Raw genomic sequence first — 15,713 nt, 5'->3', positions numbered from 1 at the left:
TTTTTTTTATACCCCCCCCCCCCGACAATTATTTATACACATGGATATGATCTGGCTTGAGCCTTTTCTTCTTCAGACTGAACAGCTCCAGCTATCTCGGCCTCTCTTTGTCTGATGGATGCTCCAGTCCTGTTGTCATCTTCCTGTTCATTTGCAGTATTCACTGCGGTAAGTCCAGTGACAGTATCTCTGTACAGGGGAACCCAGCACTGGACACATCACCCCAGATGACTCACCTCTGCAGAGCAGAGGGGAAGAATTACCTTCTTTGGCCTTCAGATATTGTCTTTCCTAATGTACCCCCAGAATATTCTTGGCCTTTTTAGCTGAAGAGGCATGTACTTTTAGAGCATACATTGTCCAGTGACACTGGATCCCATGATTACTGCCATCTCATAAAGGATCGCTGGTGACTGATGACAGAAAAAGTCTGTAGTTGGCATCTTTTAAGAGAAATGTTTGAAGTCGAAGACCGTGTTTTTTCTGTGCTGGAAAAAAAATAATCCCCAGCTAACCTTCTGCATAGAAAATGCCAACTATCTTTGATATGCCATCGCTGGTGTTGGTGTCTTGTCCTTGGTCTTGTATCTCTCCAGTAAGATTTGGATGTTGTGATGGTTTTTATAGACAGAGAACTGACAGTGAGGGAAAAAGCAGGGGATGCAAAGAGGTGGTTATCCAGTGCAGACACTAGCACTAGTGGATGCCCAAATTTGAAACACTAAACTTGAATAAACTTACTCATTGTATGTGCTCTGAACTTGAAACCAGAGTTCTGTAGGACTTAACCCTTTTGCCTCTCTGAATGCCCACTGTTGGCAAGGCTGAGTGATTAAGCATACAGTTAATTCCCAAATCCAATGGGATCTAAAAACAAATTATTTTACTGCTTATCCTCAGGGGCAGCAGGGTGCTGTACATATATTCATGCTTAATGCTCTTCTAGAGAAGGAGGCTCCTTGCAACATCCAGTAGCAGCTGCTGCTTTTCCTTTTTTAAACAGCACAACCGCAGTGATGGTGGCTTTCCTTTTATTTTTTTTCCCTGAATGAATTAGTTACATAATACAATATGTAAATAAGTGTCTGAACTGAAACCAAGATCCCTGTGAGGTATTATTTCTTTATGATTACAGGGGCTATTGTAGTCTCTACAGTACTCAGCAGGGAAAATGAAAGAGCTGCGTGTAATTCTGTGTACTGGAGCCTGGTTAAAGCCTGGCTTGCTGCTAGGAAGCATGCCCTAACTGACAGCCTGTAGGCTGCTCTGTGACGGCATTGCTTTCAGCATCTGCAGGAGGAGCATAGAACGCGTGAGCTCAGCCTGCGTGATCCAGCACGCCAGGAAGACAAACGCCTCGGCTTCCCTTTTGGTGTTTTGCTTGTTTGCACTGAGTTAAAAAGCTATGTGGCAAATGTCCTACTTTGAGTATTTTTACAGAAATTAATCAAGTCTGCTTCTTCCCCCCCCACACACACACACTTTTCCTTGTCTCTTGCTCCCAGCATTTCCCACACATTGGTAGCTCTCACTCTGACTCCTTTCCTCCTTTGCTACTTTCTTCCTTGTGCTGACTTCACCTCACCTTCAGTGGGAAAGGATGAGCGACTGCCTTGGCAGGGTTATAGATGTCCCTATTCATTGCAGGGGGGTTGGACTAGGTGGCAATTAAAGGCCACATCCAACTCTTCAAAATGATTCTGTGATTCACAAGGGTGCTGATGGGCTGCGAGGGCCAGAAGCCCACAGCTGTGTTATTAGGGATCATGCTCAGGGCTGTGGAAGAAGGGAGGAAAAAAAAAGAAAAAAAAAGTCCTTACAATTGCATTGTTTGGAATTTGCTACATAGTAGAGAATGACTTCAGTGCAGTATTTTTAACAGCAGTGCCTTGCTCTGTTCCTTGCCGTCAGCTGCCTCTCCAGGAAGATGGTGGGAAAATGGACAAGCTTCACAAGTCTCTGGCCCGTTCCAACACATGGAAAGCAGCTGGAGTTAATGGAGAAGAGAGAACCTAACAAAGCAAAGGCTGGGTTGTACACATGCTGTATTCTTACGATAAACAAATCCTTTTGCAAGCATTTTATCTTGCCCCTCTCCTTCAAAAGGAGGGGAGAGCAGGAGAAGAAAGTGGAGGTGGTTCAAAGGAATGAGGACTGTCATGAAGGGAAGTAAGAGGAATATGCTCATGCTACTGTTTCAGCACGTTACCTTGCATCTGCTGACTTGCATGCGGGGGTGGCAAGTGCGTATGTGTGTTCACCCTGAGGGCCTATGAGGAGAAATGCAAATTAACTCTCTTATCTCAAGTGAATGCAATTTTTTTTAACTTGCATATGATCATTCCTGAAGATTGGGTCAACTGGTACCTGGGCCTTCCCACAAATGCAAGGCAAATTAAGGAGGAGCTGAGCATGGGTCCTGGGACACCTCATCCACTAATTTATCATACATGATGATATTTTAAAACGTAGTATCTTGGTGTTATCTGAACAGAAGAGAATGTAAATAGTAGCAAGAAAACAGAAGTTCCCAGTCCTTGGCTTCAAAGGGAATATTAAAACATGCCTTCTGTCACCCCCTTAAAAAAACCTCCAAAGGGAATGAAAAAGAACTCATTTAATAGTTTATTTCAAATCTCCTTGTGTTTAAGCCTCTCTGAGTTCAGTGAGCTATTTATTTGTAACAGTTCAGGGCTTTTTTTGTAAAAGGCACAGTGGAAGTGGAAGTTGTGTTCATAGAGGAACTGTATAAGTAGGAAAACCAAACTCCGTTGTCTTGCTTCCTCTAAAGTGTTAGGTGTATAGGTTTGACTCTCAGGCAGAAAGAGGCACAGTGCCAGAACAGCCTTGAAGCCATGGTCAGCACAGTGTCAGCAATTGCAGTAGTATAATGCCTCTCTGGCCTTGCTCTCTCAGTACAGCTGAGTCCCTAAAACGGACAGCTTGCTGCAGGGCCAGTTTAAAGCAGTGGAAAGAATTTAAGAAAGTTACGTGGTAGAGGAGTAGAGAAAGGGCTGCTCACCTCATCCCATTCCCACAGTCTCTTGTCACTGCAGGGCTGCAGTAGTAATAGAGCAGGTGAGTGCATGTAACGTGGTCTTTTGGCTGGCAAGTTTCTCGCCCTCTTTCCCTGGAAAGATGCTCCATTAGTACAGAAAAGTATAATTATATATATATATATTGTGTGTGTGTGTATATATAACATAATGATATGTATATAATTCTGGCTGGGGTTTTGCTCCAGCTTGTCAACCCAAACAAGCAGGATTCTCACCCAATGGTGGATGAGCAATGTGATGAGCTGCACATGGTGCTGTGGTTCACTGTGGGTGCTGTGCTCCCTTTGAGCCTCCACCAAGCTAGCTTGCCTGAAAGCTATTCTGCGGATGGTGTCACCTTCCAGGGTTATATTCTCATGGCTGCGACCATTTGGGCTCATTAGAGGTTGCCAGACGCTTCAGTAAGAACAAAGGGAGTTTAGTGTCCTACCCAAATTTCAACTTGGTAATTACAGACTGTCTTTCTGAATACCTACAATATTGGTGATTCCTCCTGCCTTAGTCTCTCAGTTATTTGGCCTGCTGCTGTATTACTGACCTTTGCTGCTACAGGAACATACTCACTGCTTCCCTCTTTCCCTGTGAAGTCTGTAAAGTGCTCCGGACCTGTCCATGTAACAGGCACTGCAGAACTGCATAAGAAAATGCTGGTGTCGATAAAAAAGGTGGGTGCGTAGGATGGCTGGGACTAACCCTGCCACAGGGAAGACAGGTGGGACTGCAGGAGTCAGAGTTAGAAATGTTCCCAGCTCTTGCTCCCTGAGGATTTTGCTGGTGCTTAGGACAGCAGGGCTCACCAGCAGCCTGGAGGTAAGGTGTGCATCTGCTCTGCTCCCCTTACCCTCTGGGAGCACCAGCAAGATGGTTGTCTCCAAGGGAGGGGTTCTCCAGCTCAGTGCGTTGCTTATCAGCCTCTACCTTGAGGCTGCTGATTCCTTTTTACCTGCTGGGAGTAGTAATCCTGCTGGCAGGAATATTCTCAGCAAATCCATGAGCTACACACCAATACTGATAGGTCTGCAAGGCAGTCTGGGGAACTGTTCCCAGTGCTTATCTGTCTTAGGAAGCCAAGAAGAGCATTTCATGGCCCTCTGGGGTTGGCCCGTTCCCTTCCACCCCTTTTGCCCATTTGTGGAGCCGGCTGTAGAGGGGGAAGCCCTTGTTCTCCCGGTAGATGTAGACACCCGTAATGGCATTCCACTGGGGGCTGGGCTGGACACCCTCCACTGGGAACTCCTGCACCAGCTCCTTCTCCTCCTTGTCAAGCGCCACAAATCCAAAGAACTGCTTCACATTATTTGCTGCTAGGATCCTGGAGTGGACTTCAGCGGTGCGGCGGAAAAGCTTGTCCTCATTGCAGCGGTACTGGGCCCAGTAGGCCTCCTGCCGGTAGCTCAGTGGTGAGCAGCAGTGCTTCAGGCACTTGGTGAGGAAGACCAGGACAGCAACGATCCCGATGAGCAGCCAGCCAAAGAGCTGAGAGAAAGAGAGAGTGAGAGGTTGCATCAGGACATGTAAAGATGGTCTTACCCACTCCGTGCGGCGCTCTCCCCAACATGCCTACCTGGGACTCATATCTCAGCCTCCGTGTCACCTCGTCCCTGAACTTGGTGAGGTTTGCCGGCACATCTTTGCAGGGGAATCTCGCCAGCACCTCAGCTCCGAACTCAGATGGGAACTTGTCCAGGGAGGACGGCCTGACAAACTCGCTGAGGGCACAGATGTAAGCCTCCCCACGCAGCAAGGAGATGACTGACCAGGTGATAGGTGCCACGGCCGCCCGGCCCATGATGGAACCAAAGAGGAGGAAGGTGGCGGCAGAGGAGAAGTTCTTGGTGCCACGCTTGTGGCACTCAGCCACTACGTTCCAGGTGTGGTTGTTCAAGATGACGCCGATGAGGAAGAGTGCCAGGGCTGGGACACCGATGGCAGCCAGCCCGTAGATGTAGTTGCGGGCTGGGGAGCAGGGGCAGTGGAAGGCAACAACTGAGAAGAGCTCTTCACTGCACACTGTACCCAGGGCCACCAGGCCATTAAAGATCATCACATCTTTGCTCTTGAAGAACAAGGAGAGGAAGCGGAAGTTTTCAGCGATAAGGGCAGCCATCTTCTCCTGGAGATGGGGGACAAGAGGAGGTGCCTACTGCAGTGGGAGGCTGTGCTGACCCACGTCCCAGCACCAAGGGGCACGACGACAGGGACTGAAATGGCCTTGGGGTGGCTGAAATGCAAGGGAGCACGATACCTTCACTACAGTCACTTAGGGTTGGTGTCCCAGCCTCTGGAGCTGGCTGCTGCTACCAGGGATACTTCAGAATGGATTGAGGAGGGATTCAGCCTAAGCAATGAGGGAAACCTCAGTCTCTTCAGTTTTCCACTAAACTCTCCAAGAGCATTTCTGTAGCAAAGATTACTGAACAGACGATCATTTCTACTCTTGTCATTTGCATGTTCATAGTCTTTCCTTTGGCTTTAGTCACATCCCACAGAAGTGATTATCACTGGTGTTGCCGCTGGACACTTATTGATATCCCAGGCCTGTAATGAAGGAGGACGCTGTGTTACAGGGGAAACTGGACTGGAGCATTGGGGCATGGATGCGTCCCCAGCCCTGCCACTGACTCATGCTCTAGCCCTCCCTCCTTAGACCTGATGAGTTAATATTTAGTAAAAGCCTGAAGTATGTCAGGGAGACAGCAGGAAATGAGTCTCATTGGTACTGCAAGTTTGCCTGGCAGGTTTGGATGCAGGAAGATGCTTTGTGGGAGGACCAGGCAAGAGAAGGGTGAGTGGGAAAGCAGCAGCTAGCACCACAAATGATGGTGTCCTGCTGCCCTGCGTGTGCCTTCTCTCGTACTGCCCATACTGGCAGCTGGCCCCATGCTAATGCAGTCCCGTTTTCCCATCAAGAATCTCTGCAACTGGGCGAGGGGCTGCTGGTGCCAGCAAGAGGTGTTATTTTCTGGGAAAGCAAAGCTTATCATCATCCAATATACAAACACCAAATGCCAATAGAGCTGGGCCTGAAATTACACAGGAGTTCTTGCCAGGTTGGGATGTGGTAGGATGATTCTCTCGTACAGTTGCCTTGCTGTCCCCTTTGTGAGTGCTGCTTAGCTAATTTCTTCGTTTCCGTTGCATTTGCCCTGCACCCCTGTGTGGTTTAATTTCAGGAAGCTTCAAGTGTAACAAAGCCTGCAGGCCTCGGGGTTTGCTGGAGGCAGGAAGGACCCAGGCAGCTGACTAACAGTCCCTGGTGGTTTGTTCAGGTGCAGCACTGGCAGTACCTGTGCACGTTGTTGTACAGAGGTTCTGGGGGAGACCTGACCCCGGAGCACTGCTGTCCCAAAATCCAGCATGCACAGCATGAGATGTCCCTGTGCCAGCCCCAACTGCAAGGAAAAGGCTATGGAGGAGGCATTTGTGCAGGTGAGAGAAAGGCACCTTAATTCACCCTGTTCTAACAGAAGCACCCAGTGCCTTTAATACCTTCCTACATCTTCCCAGGTTTCCATATACAAAACTCCCTCCTTAAAGCCAAAGCCCACAGCCATGTGACAGCAGCTCTGGCCTGCAGCTCTGGCTGCCTCGCTTTGTAATGCAAGCATGAGCACTAACCCTGCAAACTTGCCCTGGTGTGTGGCATTAAAATCCCTGTTATTAGAGCAAGCTGATAAGTAAGGCTTTGCAACCTCTCCTCCAGAGCCTGGCACCAGGCAAAGCAAAAAGAAGAGGAGTTGGCAAGGAGTGTGCTGTGTTGGCAGAGGGGTTACCCCCACTCTGCTGCTGGTTTATGATGGGAGAGACGGGTGGGAGAGATGGGAGGGGAAAAGATGTCTTCAGCAAAGGATTTTTTAGCAGGCAGTGTTAGTTTCCCTGAAACACCTCTGAAAGCAAGTAAAAAATGCCATCACTTACTTGGAAAGCTGTTGAAATCCTTCTGGAGCTTTCTCTTGTGGGTTTTGCTTGGCCTCCAGGAGTGGAGCTCTCCCAGCAGCGAGGAGGATGAGCAGCAGGGAGGGTCTGGCTGAGGCCAGGCGGGTGGGCAAAGCAAAAGTGGGTAAAGCAGTGCTCAAGTTCGGCAGCTTACTTTGCAGTGTGCCCTGGGCTGTCAGCTTTTGGGAGGAGGGAGGGAGGAGGCTGTTCTTGGGGCCTATGCCTGGGTGGGGCAATGAGCAGGCGCGTGGCTTCTGCTGGGTGCAAGGCTGAGGTTGTGCCTTTAAATAAAAAAAAATAAGAAGAAAGGAAGGAAAAGCCGAGAATGAGTCAGTGGAAAAAGCACGTTGGTATGTTTCAGATCCGCGATGCAGCTGTGCAGAGGCTGGCCGTGGAGAGAACGGGGTTTGCCTGCAGGATGGGCGCAATGGATGCCTTGATAGAATGTGATAGGAAAATCCTGGAGCCCCCAATCTCGTCCGGATGTGACCCCCATGCTCCCCAGGGGATGCTGGTAGGACCGAGGCTGGAACCCATGGGAATGAGGAAGGGAGCCGAGCCGAGCAGGCCAGGGCAGTGTGGGAGAAGCCCTTCCTTGGTCCCAGGTGAAGGGAGGAACTGCTGCTTTCGTGCCTGAGAGCTGGCTGAGCCAGAGGGGAAGATGCTAGTCTGGCTGGGTTTTCGGGAGGAGCAGGAACCCGGCACCACGAGCGCTGTCAGGTTTTGCTTCCTGTCTCTGGGATGGACCCACTGTCATGGATGGAGCAGCAGGGTGCGATGGCTGCGACGCAGCACTGTGGTTTGTGTGGGGCTAGCTGTGTGCATGTGGCTGGGTGCAGCCCATGAGCTGGGGACTGCAGCACATTCCTGTCTGTCTCTGCCTTTTTGCTTTCCACTTCCTCTTTAGATTGATGCCTCACTTTCTCTTCTCTGCTGCCTGTCCCTTGGCCCCAGTTCCAGCCTGTCATGGAGGCCAGATGGTCCGTCCCTCTTCCGCAGCCTCTTTGTCACCATGTCCCCAGGGTTAAGCTCAGTGCTTTTGTGATGATGTCTTCAGCACAGGCAAATCTTCAAGTAACACCCACGTTCTCCTCTGCCCAGAGCAAACCTGCACTAAGCGAGTGTCTGTGGTCCAGCTGAAATCTTTGTCCTGAGTCTTCCTCACCCCCAGACATGGTTTTGGCTCCAGTCATACCCCTTCCCTGTGTGCTGGTCCTGCTTTTTGCAGCTCTGTGGTGCTGGGGTGCGCTGCACCCCACGGCAGTCCCCAACTCCACTAAGAGCCCCACTACCAAACATGCTCTGTGCCAGGACTGCAGCGTGGCTGAGACCGCGGGAGCCACACCGCATCCCCAGTGAGGAGTCTGCTCTCAGCAGTGATGAGGTACATCCCCCGAGTCCAGAAAAGCTTCTGGGACAAAGTGCCGGCACAGAGAGAGCACCCCGCCTGCTCTGCAGGGACTCTGCAAAAATTGCTGCGTGGGGCAGAGCTTTGATCCCAAAATCTAAACTGAAACTCCAAAAGCTTTTCTTTGCAAATGCACGTAGACTCCTTGGTATGTTGATGGAGCTGATCACAGCTGTGGTGGGACTTGGGGTACAGCTTTCTGGGTGAGCCATAAACAGTGCTGAGCTGCAAATAATGGGAGTGGAACTGCCTTTATCTTTTAATCTTCTTTGCTTGTAAATCAGGTTTTGTGCCTATTAATTTCTGGGCAGGTGCCTTAATTACAGTTTGGGGTGTGAAGATTAATGATAAATCTGTGTCATGCTCCTTTCTCCTGGGAGTCAGCCACATTCAGCCTTTGACCATGGGCTGGTTCATGCTGCAGAGCAGCCCGAAGAATTCCATTGTCATTTTGTCCTTTGTTCTTCTCTCCCCACAGCCTCTGTGGAGTTAGACACTGCTAATTAAGGTTTATGTTCACAACAGTCACCTCAGTTACCGGTGAGCCATAATGGGTTGGTTTAAAAAAGAACACGGTAGGAGAAATTTCAAGGGGATGAGCATTTAGAAAGGGATGTGGCAGGGGCAAAATTTGTGTTTCTAAAAGCTTTTTTTCTCCTGCATGTTGCTAATGCAATGAGAGCCAGGAGGGAATGGATAGATTTCCATTGCTGCCTTGAGGTCCTGGGTTCCGTGATCTCTGGGCTGTATGGAAATCAGTGCCTGCCCGCTGCTGAACAAGGTTGGTGCTGCACCCCGCAGCCATGTGGCTGACCCAGCTGTTCCTCTGCAGGCTGCAGCCAGCCCAGTGCCAGTCCCATATGCTGCCCCAGCTCCTCCTCCCTGCGCTGAAATAAAGAAACCCTGACAGTTTTTTAAACAGCCTTTATGACTCTTATGCACTGAGCCTGAATGGTAAGCCTGAATTATTTATTTGGAGCTGGCTCCTTAAACAAACACCTGGGCTGCTGTATAACGTCCGTCTTCATGCTGAGGAGGAGTCCAGGTGAAGCTGCAAGAATGGAGTGTCCTGCAGAAAATTTTTGGCAGGAAGGTCAGCCTGGCCCCCACCTCTCCTGGTCCAGGCACCCCCTTCCAGGAGCTTCCCCTTGAGCCGTACCCGTGACACCAATCACACCGCTCCCATCACAACGTGGTATACCCCTTCACTGATTTATTTTTTGCATCACCTTTATTTTACATCTTCTCACAGCCTGGAAACTGTGTGTGTGTGGGGAAGTCAGTGTGGGGGAGGGGCTGATGGGGAGATGGGCAACCCAGCTTGATTCTTTACTGGGGACACTGCAGTACTGCCCAAATGCACACTGCTGCTCGGCATTGCAGGGAGCTCTCCCTGCTCCAGCTCTGTCACAGGCCATGAAGTGCATGTGATGAAAGGAAGTTTTGCATATCTGCCTCAGCAACCTCTTCCACCCAAACCTGTGGCACGGTGCCGTGGGATGCACAACATGCCCCAGCATCCCCAGGGCTCATCTACCACATCAAGGCCTTGGCCAGCTGCCTTGCTCAACCCCGAGCTCACTGCCTGCATTACGCAGGATGTAGGGCTGCATATGGGGAGCAGATGGGATTGCCTGGGTGTGAGCACCGCCCTTTGGGTGCTCGTCACCCCACAGTCCTTCTCCCAAAAGCGCAGCTCTGCTTTTGCTCACACCCCGCTGTAGTAGGCCGCGACTTCCCGGCGGGGTGCAGGGGGCTGTGTGAGGGTCTGCCATTCCCTGTCCCAGCCATTGCTGCTGTGGGGTGCAGCTGGGCGGAGGTGCAGTGGGGGCTTGCACTTGTGCCAGCTCTTCAGGGCCGTGTTCATAGTGCCCCAGTCAGTGATGCCCAAGAGTTTCTCTGAAGCTTCCCCAGTGTCTGTGGGGGCTTTTCTGGGCAGGTGGCAGTGAGTAGCCACCAGGCCTGTGCTCATGCCCTGGAAGAACTGCTGGATGCAGACCTTGGCAAAGCTCCTGGCGTGCTCCGCACAGGTCTCGTCAAACAGCTTGCGCTCGATGTCGATGTAGTGGGACCAGTACCTGCTCTTCAGGAAGACAGCTTGGGTGAAGCAGGGCCGGAGGGATCTGACCAAGAAAGCCAGTGTGGTCATCAGCAGCATGAAGCACCAGCCCAGGGCCTGCAAGGGTGAGTGGGGAACACTGGACCGTCATGGGGAGACCATAATAACCCCTTTTCCCAAGTTCCATTTTTCTTCTGAAAATAGGGATGATTCCTATCTGTCCTTAGGAACTCAGGGAGAACAGCTTTAAAACAGGACAATATGAGTGATGGGAGAATATTGGACCATCCTGACTCCAGCTGTGGCCAGAAGCAGAAAACTTGAGAAGAATTAAACACATGACAAGGCACTTCTTCATCTGTGGTTACCTGGTGTGACTAATAAACACATGCCGGCTGTTTCCTTGTAAGCAGCAGAGGCAACTAGCATAGGTGTTTGTCAGCCCATTGCTTGCACGAGCTATAGCTAGCACCTAGAGCAGCCACAGGTTACCAGTGGGTTATGTGAGGGGGTGGCAGCCCTCATATACCACATCTACTCCTTCTGAACTTGCCATAAATGATTCTTGGTGTACAGCTCAGCTATGTGTCATCATCCTGAGCTGCTCAGCATGGCCCAAGTGGGATCAGTGGTCAGGACACACAGGTCCTTGCTCCAGAGCCCTGCCCCATTATCACCTCCTGCTGTTCATGGGAACGCTGTCAAGGTGAAACCTGCCACTGTTGGGATGCGGCAGAGGGGTGCCAGTGGTCAGGGAGCCAACACCTGGACCAGGCTTGGTGGAGAGGAGTCAGAGAGGCAGCTGGGAGGGGTACAGATTGTCCCCCTGCAAAACTGCCCATCCCTTCTCCTGCAGCTTTATTTCAGTGAAGAGCCTCCTTTTAAGAAAGAACAAAGGCTGTCAGTGCCTAACCCTAAGCCATCAGAAAGGGCACAGCTGTGATGCTTCTTACCTGTGAGATGCAGCGCAGGTACCTGATGGCCACTTCATTGGCGATGAGCTCCTGCCCATCGTAGATCTCCTTGCAGGGGATGCGGGCAAGGACCCGCTTCACCTCTCCCTGGGAGAGGCCATGGTGACTGGCATTGCCCAAGGCCTCCACGGGCAGCGCGGTGCAGAAAGCACATGTGATGCACTTCCCGTCCAGCAGCGTCACTGACACCCAGACAGCCGGGGCGATCATGGCCCGCTGTGCCATGGAGCAGAACATGTAGCGCAGGACGGCCGCGTCTTTCCCTCTCTGGCCCTTGGGCCGCCTCCACTCCTCCGCCAGCACGGACACGTTGTTGTTCAGCACAAAGCCCAGCAGGAACAGGATGAGGGGAGGCACCAGGAGGACACCCAGCCCGTAGGCCAGGTTGTAGCGTGGCAGGCAGGGGCAGTTGAAATCAAAGGCTGAGTACAGCTGGGCGCTGGCCAGAGCCATGATCCCACAGATGCCGCTCATGAAGGACTCCTGGTTGGACTGGAGGAACTGGAAGACCATCCGAAACTTGTCCATTTTTCTGCTGAAACAATTCCTCCCCTGTTGCGGTCCAAGCTGCGTCTTTGGTTTACTTCATTCTTTCAGACCCTCTCTGCAAAGATGGACATCAGCAAGTCTCTGTACAGTTCAGCAGTTCACTTAGGTGCTCTGACAGCCTCAATATTTAAAGCAGGAAACACAACAATTTTTTTCAGTTTATTTTGCTGCTTGCATCCTCTCACTCTTCCTTGTGTCCCTGGGACCTGGGTTGTTTCTTGTTTGCTAAATCTGGCTCCATTCTTCTCTACATCCTCATTTCTGCAGTCTCCCTGTCACCAGTCCCCTTGGCTGGTGGGCACTGGTGCGGCCTTGGCTATGCTCTGCCCAGAGAAATCTGTGCAGAAGAGGAGTTGCTGGTTGGGCTCTGTGAACCTGCTTGCAAATGCAGCAGGGCACCAGGGTGCCTCCCAGGCTGGACAGGATGCCCCACCTCTTCTCTGCTGACACATATGGAAAATGGGGCTACAGAGCTTCCCCCCCAAAATCTGCATCACTCAAAGCTTAGCTTCTACAGAACAAACCAAAAAGAAGTGGGTTTTGTTGTTGCCCTCTAACATCTTGACTCCCATTACACAAAGCAGCTTTGAAGCACCATATTGCTCCTTCAAGCTGGCCAAAAGACAGGGGAATATTTGGACTCCAGGTGGCCTTAAACATGTTGCTGCAGTGCTGACCACCAGCAAGGCATTCAGTCCCTCCAGCCTGTCACCACCTCTGCTACTGACAGGGGTGTCAAAGTGGTACCACCACAGAGGTGATCGCAAAGCACAACTGTAACACCCAGTGAGTCTTAGCTCTGCCTGCTGCAAAGAGGTTAATTGCATGATCTCATCAAACGGAAAGAGATTTGGCTGCATGAATATAGATGAGGATTATTGTATCTCTAGCTAGGAAAACCAGCTGTCTTCTCTGCTCACCTGGTGCGTGGCTTTCTGAAAGGCAGTTTGCATTAAAGCTACCATGAATCAGCTCTGTAAATGCAGAGAACATTTTTTGATCTCCAGGAAAACTCTGCCTTTCATTAAAGATGAATGAGGGGCCTGAGACTGTTCAGTGTATAGCACCAGCAGTTCTCATGGAAGCCAATAGCAAGTCAGTGGGGTTCAAAACAGGGCTCATATACGCTGATATCTTGGTCACTCTTTCCACGTTGTTTTGTGAGAGAGGGCCTTGTTTTGGTGAACTTCCAGCTCACTCCAACAAATTTTCTGTACAGGAACATCACGACCCTATCTGCTTGTGCTTTGGAAACCAGGCCTGGCAGAGGTGCTGCATGCCCAAGTCCGTCCCAGCCTGGGGTCCTGCACCTGGATGCCAAGACAGTCACCATGATAGGGAGTTGGGTAGGGCTCTCTGTGCCCTAGTCAATACAGGATATAGAGAGGAGGGTCAGGAAGGTGGTCACGATTCCCACATCACTGGGAACATTGATGATGGGATGGGGAAATCTGTGCTTGCAGTCAGCACCACTGTTTCATGGGCTCCTGATGGGTGAGGGGCCCCGAGGACTTCAGACACATCTGCACACTGGGTGTGAGGACAGCCCTGAGAGACAAAGAGCTGCTGAAGCTCTGGGGTGACCCTCTTCCTTCCTGCTGCTATACGAGAGCACAGTTTCCTAACAGCTGGTGGGAAGGGACCTCTGGGCATCACCACTGTAAGACCAGTTGGAATCCAAATACTCCCCCATCTTTTGGCCACCTTGAAGGAGCAACCTGGTGCTTCAAAGCTGCTTTGTGAAATGGGAGTAGAGATGTAGGAGAGGAACAGCAAGTCAGGTGTTAACTGAGCCAAACTACTCAGGAGCATATCTGGAACACAGACTACTGTGTGCTTAAGCTCCAAGATTTCCACATCTGCCTAACAGTCACAGCACATACACAATAAAACTATCCTGTGCTACCAGTGGCTGCTAACACCAGCAGTGGGTACTTTGCATGAGCATAAATGCCTAGTTTGCACTTGCAGGTGTCCAGGTATGAAAATCAAATGCAGGGAAATAGTGAGGAAATCATGCCCCGCTGAAATAAGTTTACATGGCTCCGCTGCAATTCGGTCACTGAAAGCTCCGAGCTGCACATTTATTTTGGTTGGTGATTGATTTATTGAACTTCAGCTTGAACTGGCTCCCAGACAGTTTAAACTAATTAAAAATAAGCCCCTCTTAAGTGAGAACATTTCTCCCTCAGACTGGTTTCAGTTAAAAAAAAAAAAAAGTCATATCCAACATTTAACAGTCAGGTGCTAAATGGCCACAAGACCAATCCAGACATATTCTTCTCTGCATTTTGAGGTGCCTAAAACAGCACAGCCAACTGGTCAAAAAAGGTGATTCTCCTATGTTTAGTGTTGGGGCAGCCTCCCCTTGTATACAGCGTGTAGTGCTGGGCTGGGTTACTTAGTGATTGTTGGGTCAGTTGGTGACTGATCAATAGGCCAATATGCCAAAAGCTATTAGGTCAGTAGATCAAAGGTCAATGGGTCAAAGGTAACCAGGCCAAAAGTGAATATAAAATTAGGTTAAATGGTCAAGAGTTCAAAGATCAATAGGTCAAAGGTCAAAAGCTCATTCTACCTGCACTGAAGGACTGCCACGACAGATGGAATCCAAAGTTATGAACTAAATGAACATCATCAACATTTTATGTGGGTTGTTCATAGTCTATGGGAATGATATGTGTGTATCAAAAAGCAAGATAGATGATGGTAATTAGGATGTGTAGAAACTGTGGCACCTGAGCATGATGTAAAAGGTATAGATCAAAGGGTGGATCCTGTCTTGAGTGCTGACCAAAGGATCAAAAGGTCAATGGGTCAAAGGTCAGGGACTGAAGGGTCAAAGGCCAAGAGGTCACAAAAAGACTGAGTGCCTGAGCACATATAACTTTCGTGCCAAGGACCATACCTATCAACCAGAGCTGCCCTGTGACCAGACTGACCCTTCCACACGAGCCTTTGTACATGTGCAAAAATCTGTGGCTCTGCCCTTAAATCCTCCTCCTTCCTCCTGACACAGCTAACAAAGCTATCGCACATCTCCTTTTTTGCATTTTGTGTTTTGTGGCCACCCTGAGATGCCTTAAAACCTGACAGCATGGAAAGCAGCATGCAAAGAAGAGCTGTGGACCTCTGGTCTGAGCAGGGCTGATTTGACTTGTGTGGAGTGGTGAGTCTGCAGCGAAGCTCAGGCTGAGATTTGCAATGTCATTTCTGGTGATAGTAAACCAGAGCTGAAGTTCAAAGTGCAATGCTCATTTTGAGGGAGAGCACAGGAATCGCTCCCTGGAGCTAAGGAGCATGGGAAGAGCTCTGTGCTGGTCCCAGCGGACGCTAAACACACACAGCTCCGTGTGTGTGTGTCTGGGGTGTTTCTGTGGCCTTTCAGTATCTGGCAGAGCTGATTTTTTCATCAAAGTAAGAAAAGCTCATGATGGGATGGAAAGATGATAAATGGAGATGAGAGAAGGGAGAGCAACACAGCGTGGGGTTTGCAGTAAGAAGTTTAATGCACCCAAGTAGCTACACTGGACAGAAATATCAGTCAAACCCATACCATGGCTGAGACGAAACATCTACAGTCGGGGCTGGAAAGAAGCAGATGAGAAGGTAACTGGCATTAGATGCTCAGAGCTTACATTCAAATGGTGCTGAAACTAAGGATGGACATGCCCAGAGAGGCGATGTAAGGATGATCCTATGGGTAGATTGGTTTTATACTAAAATCT

At 50.1% G+C, this 15,713-nt stretch overlaps 2 protein-coding genes across 3 annotated transcripts; both read right to left on the bottom strand.

Moving 5' to 3' along the window:
• On the bottom strand, positions 11 to 5,190 carry CALHM2 (calcium homeostasis modulator 2). 2 transcript variants are annotated; one of them, XR_002439993.1, is made up of 3 exons: positions 4,624 to 5,190; positions 3,023 to 4,535; positions 11 to 2,270 (listed from the first exon to the last, which is right to left on the bottom strand). XR_002439993.1 is itself a non-coding variant. In XM_021400711.1 (2 exons), exons 1-2 carry the CDS (start codon positions 5,164 to 5,166, stop codon positions 4,119 to 4,121), a joined length of 960 nt encoding a protein of 319 aa, XP_021256386.1. In that variant the 5' UTR covers positions 5,167 to 5,190; the 3' UTR covers positions 2,603 to 4,118. The 2 variants fall into 2 exon arrangements, 1 of the variants encoding a protein (XP_021256386.1); XM_021400711.1 differs by lacking the exon at positions 11 to 2,270 and having other exon boundaries at positions 2,603 to 4,535.
• On the bottom strand, positions 10,078 to 11,964 carry CALHM1 (calcium homeostasis modulator 1). Its single transcript, XM_021400710.1, has 2 exons — positions 11,416 to 11,964; positions 10,078 to 10,579 (listed from the first exon to the last, which is right to left on the bottom strand). The coding sequence occupies exons 1-2, from the start codon at positions 11,962 to 11,964 to the stop codon at positions 10,112 to 10,114; spliced, it is 1,017 nt and encodes a 338-aa protein (XP_021256385.1). The 3' UTR covers positions 10,078 to 10,111.

The sequence above is a fragment of the Numida meleagris genome, chromosome 5 (assembly GCF_002078875.1).
Source record: "Numida meleagris isolate 19003 breed g44 Domestic line chromosome 5, NumMel1.0, whole genome shotgun sequence".
Lineage (NCBI taxonomy): Eukaryota > Metazoa > Chordata > Aves > Galliformes > Numididae > Numida > Numida meleagris.
This window is presented reverse-complemented; position numbering and strand designations above follow the sequence as displayed.

What these genes read in the sequence shown, in the direction of transcription:
- CALHM1 (XM_021400710.1), bottom strand. Translation starts at nt 11,964, where the DNA reads ATGGACAAGTTTCGGATGGTCTTCCAGTTCCTCCAGTCCAACCAGGAG. An exon ending in ACCTGCGCTGCATCTCACAG is followed by an intron (nt 10,580 to 11,415) that starts GTAAGAAGCATC and finishes TCACCCTTGCAG; the next exon opens with GCCCTGGGCTGGTGCTTCAT.
- CALHM2 (XM_021400711.1), bottom strand. Translation starts at nt 5,166, where the DNA reads ATGGCTGCCCTTATCGCTGAAAACTTCCGCTTCCTCTCCTTGTTCTTC. An exon ending in GGCTGAGATATGAGTCCCAG is followed by an intron (nt 4,536 to 4,623) that starts GTAGGCATGTTG and finishes TCTTTCTCTCAG; the next exon opens with CTCTTTGGCTGGCTGCTCAT.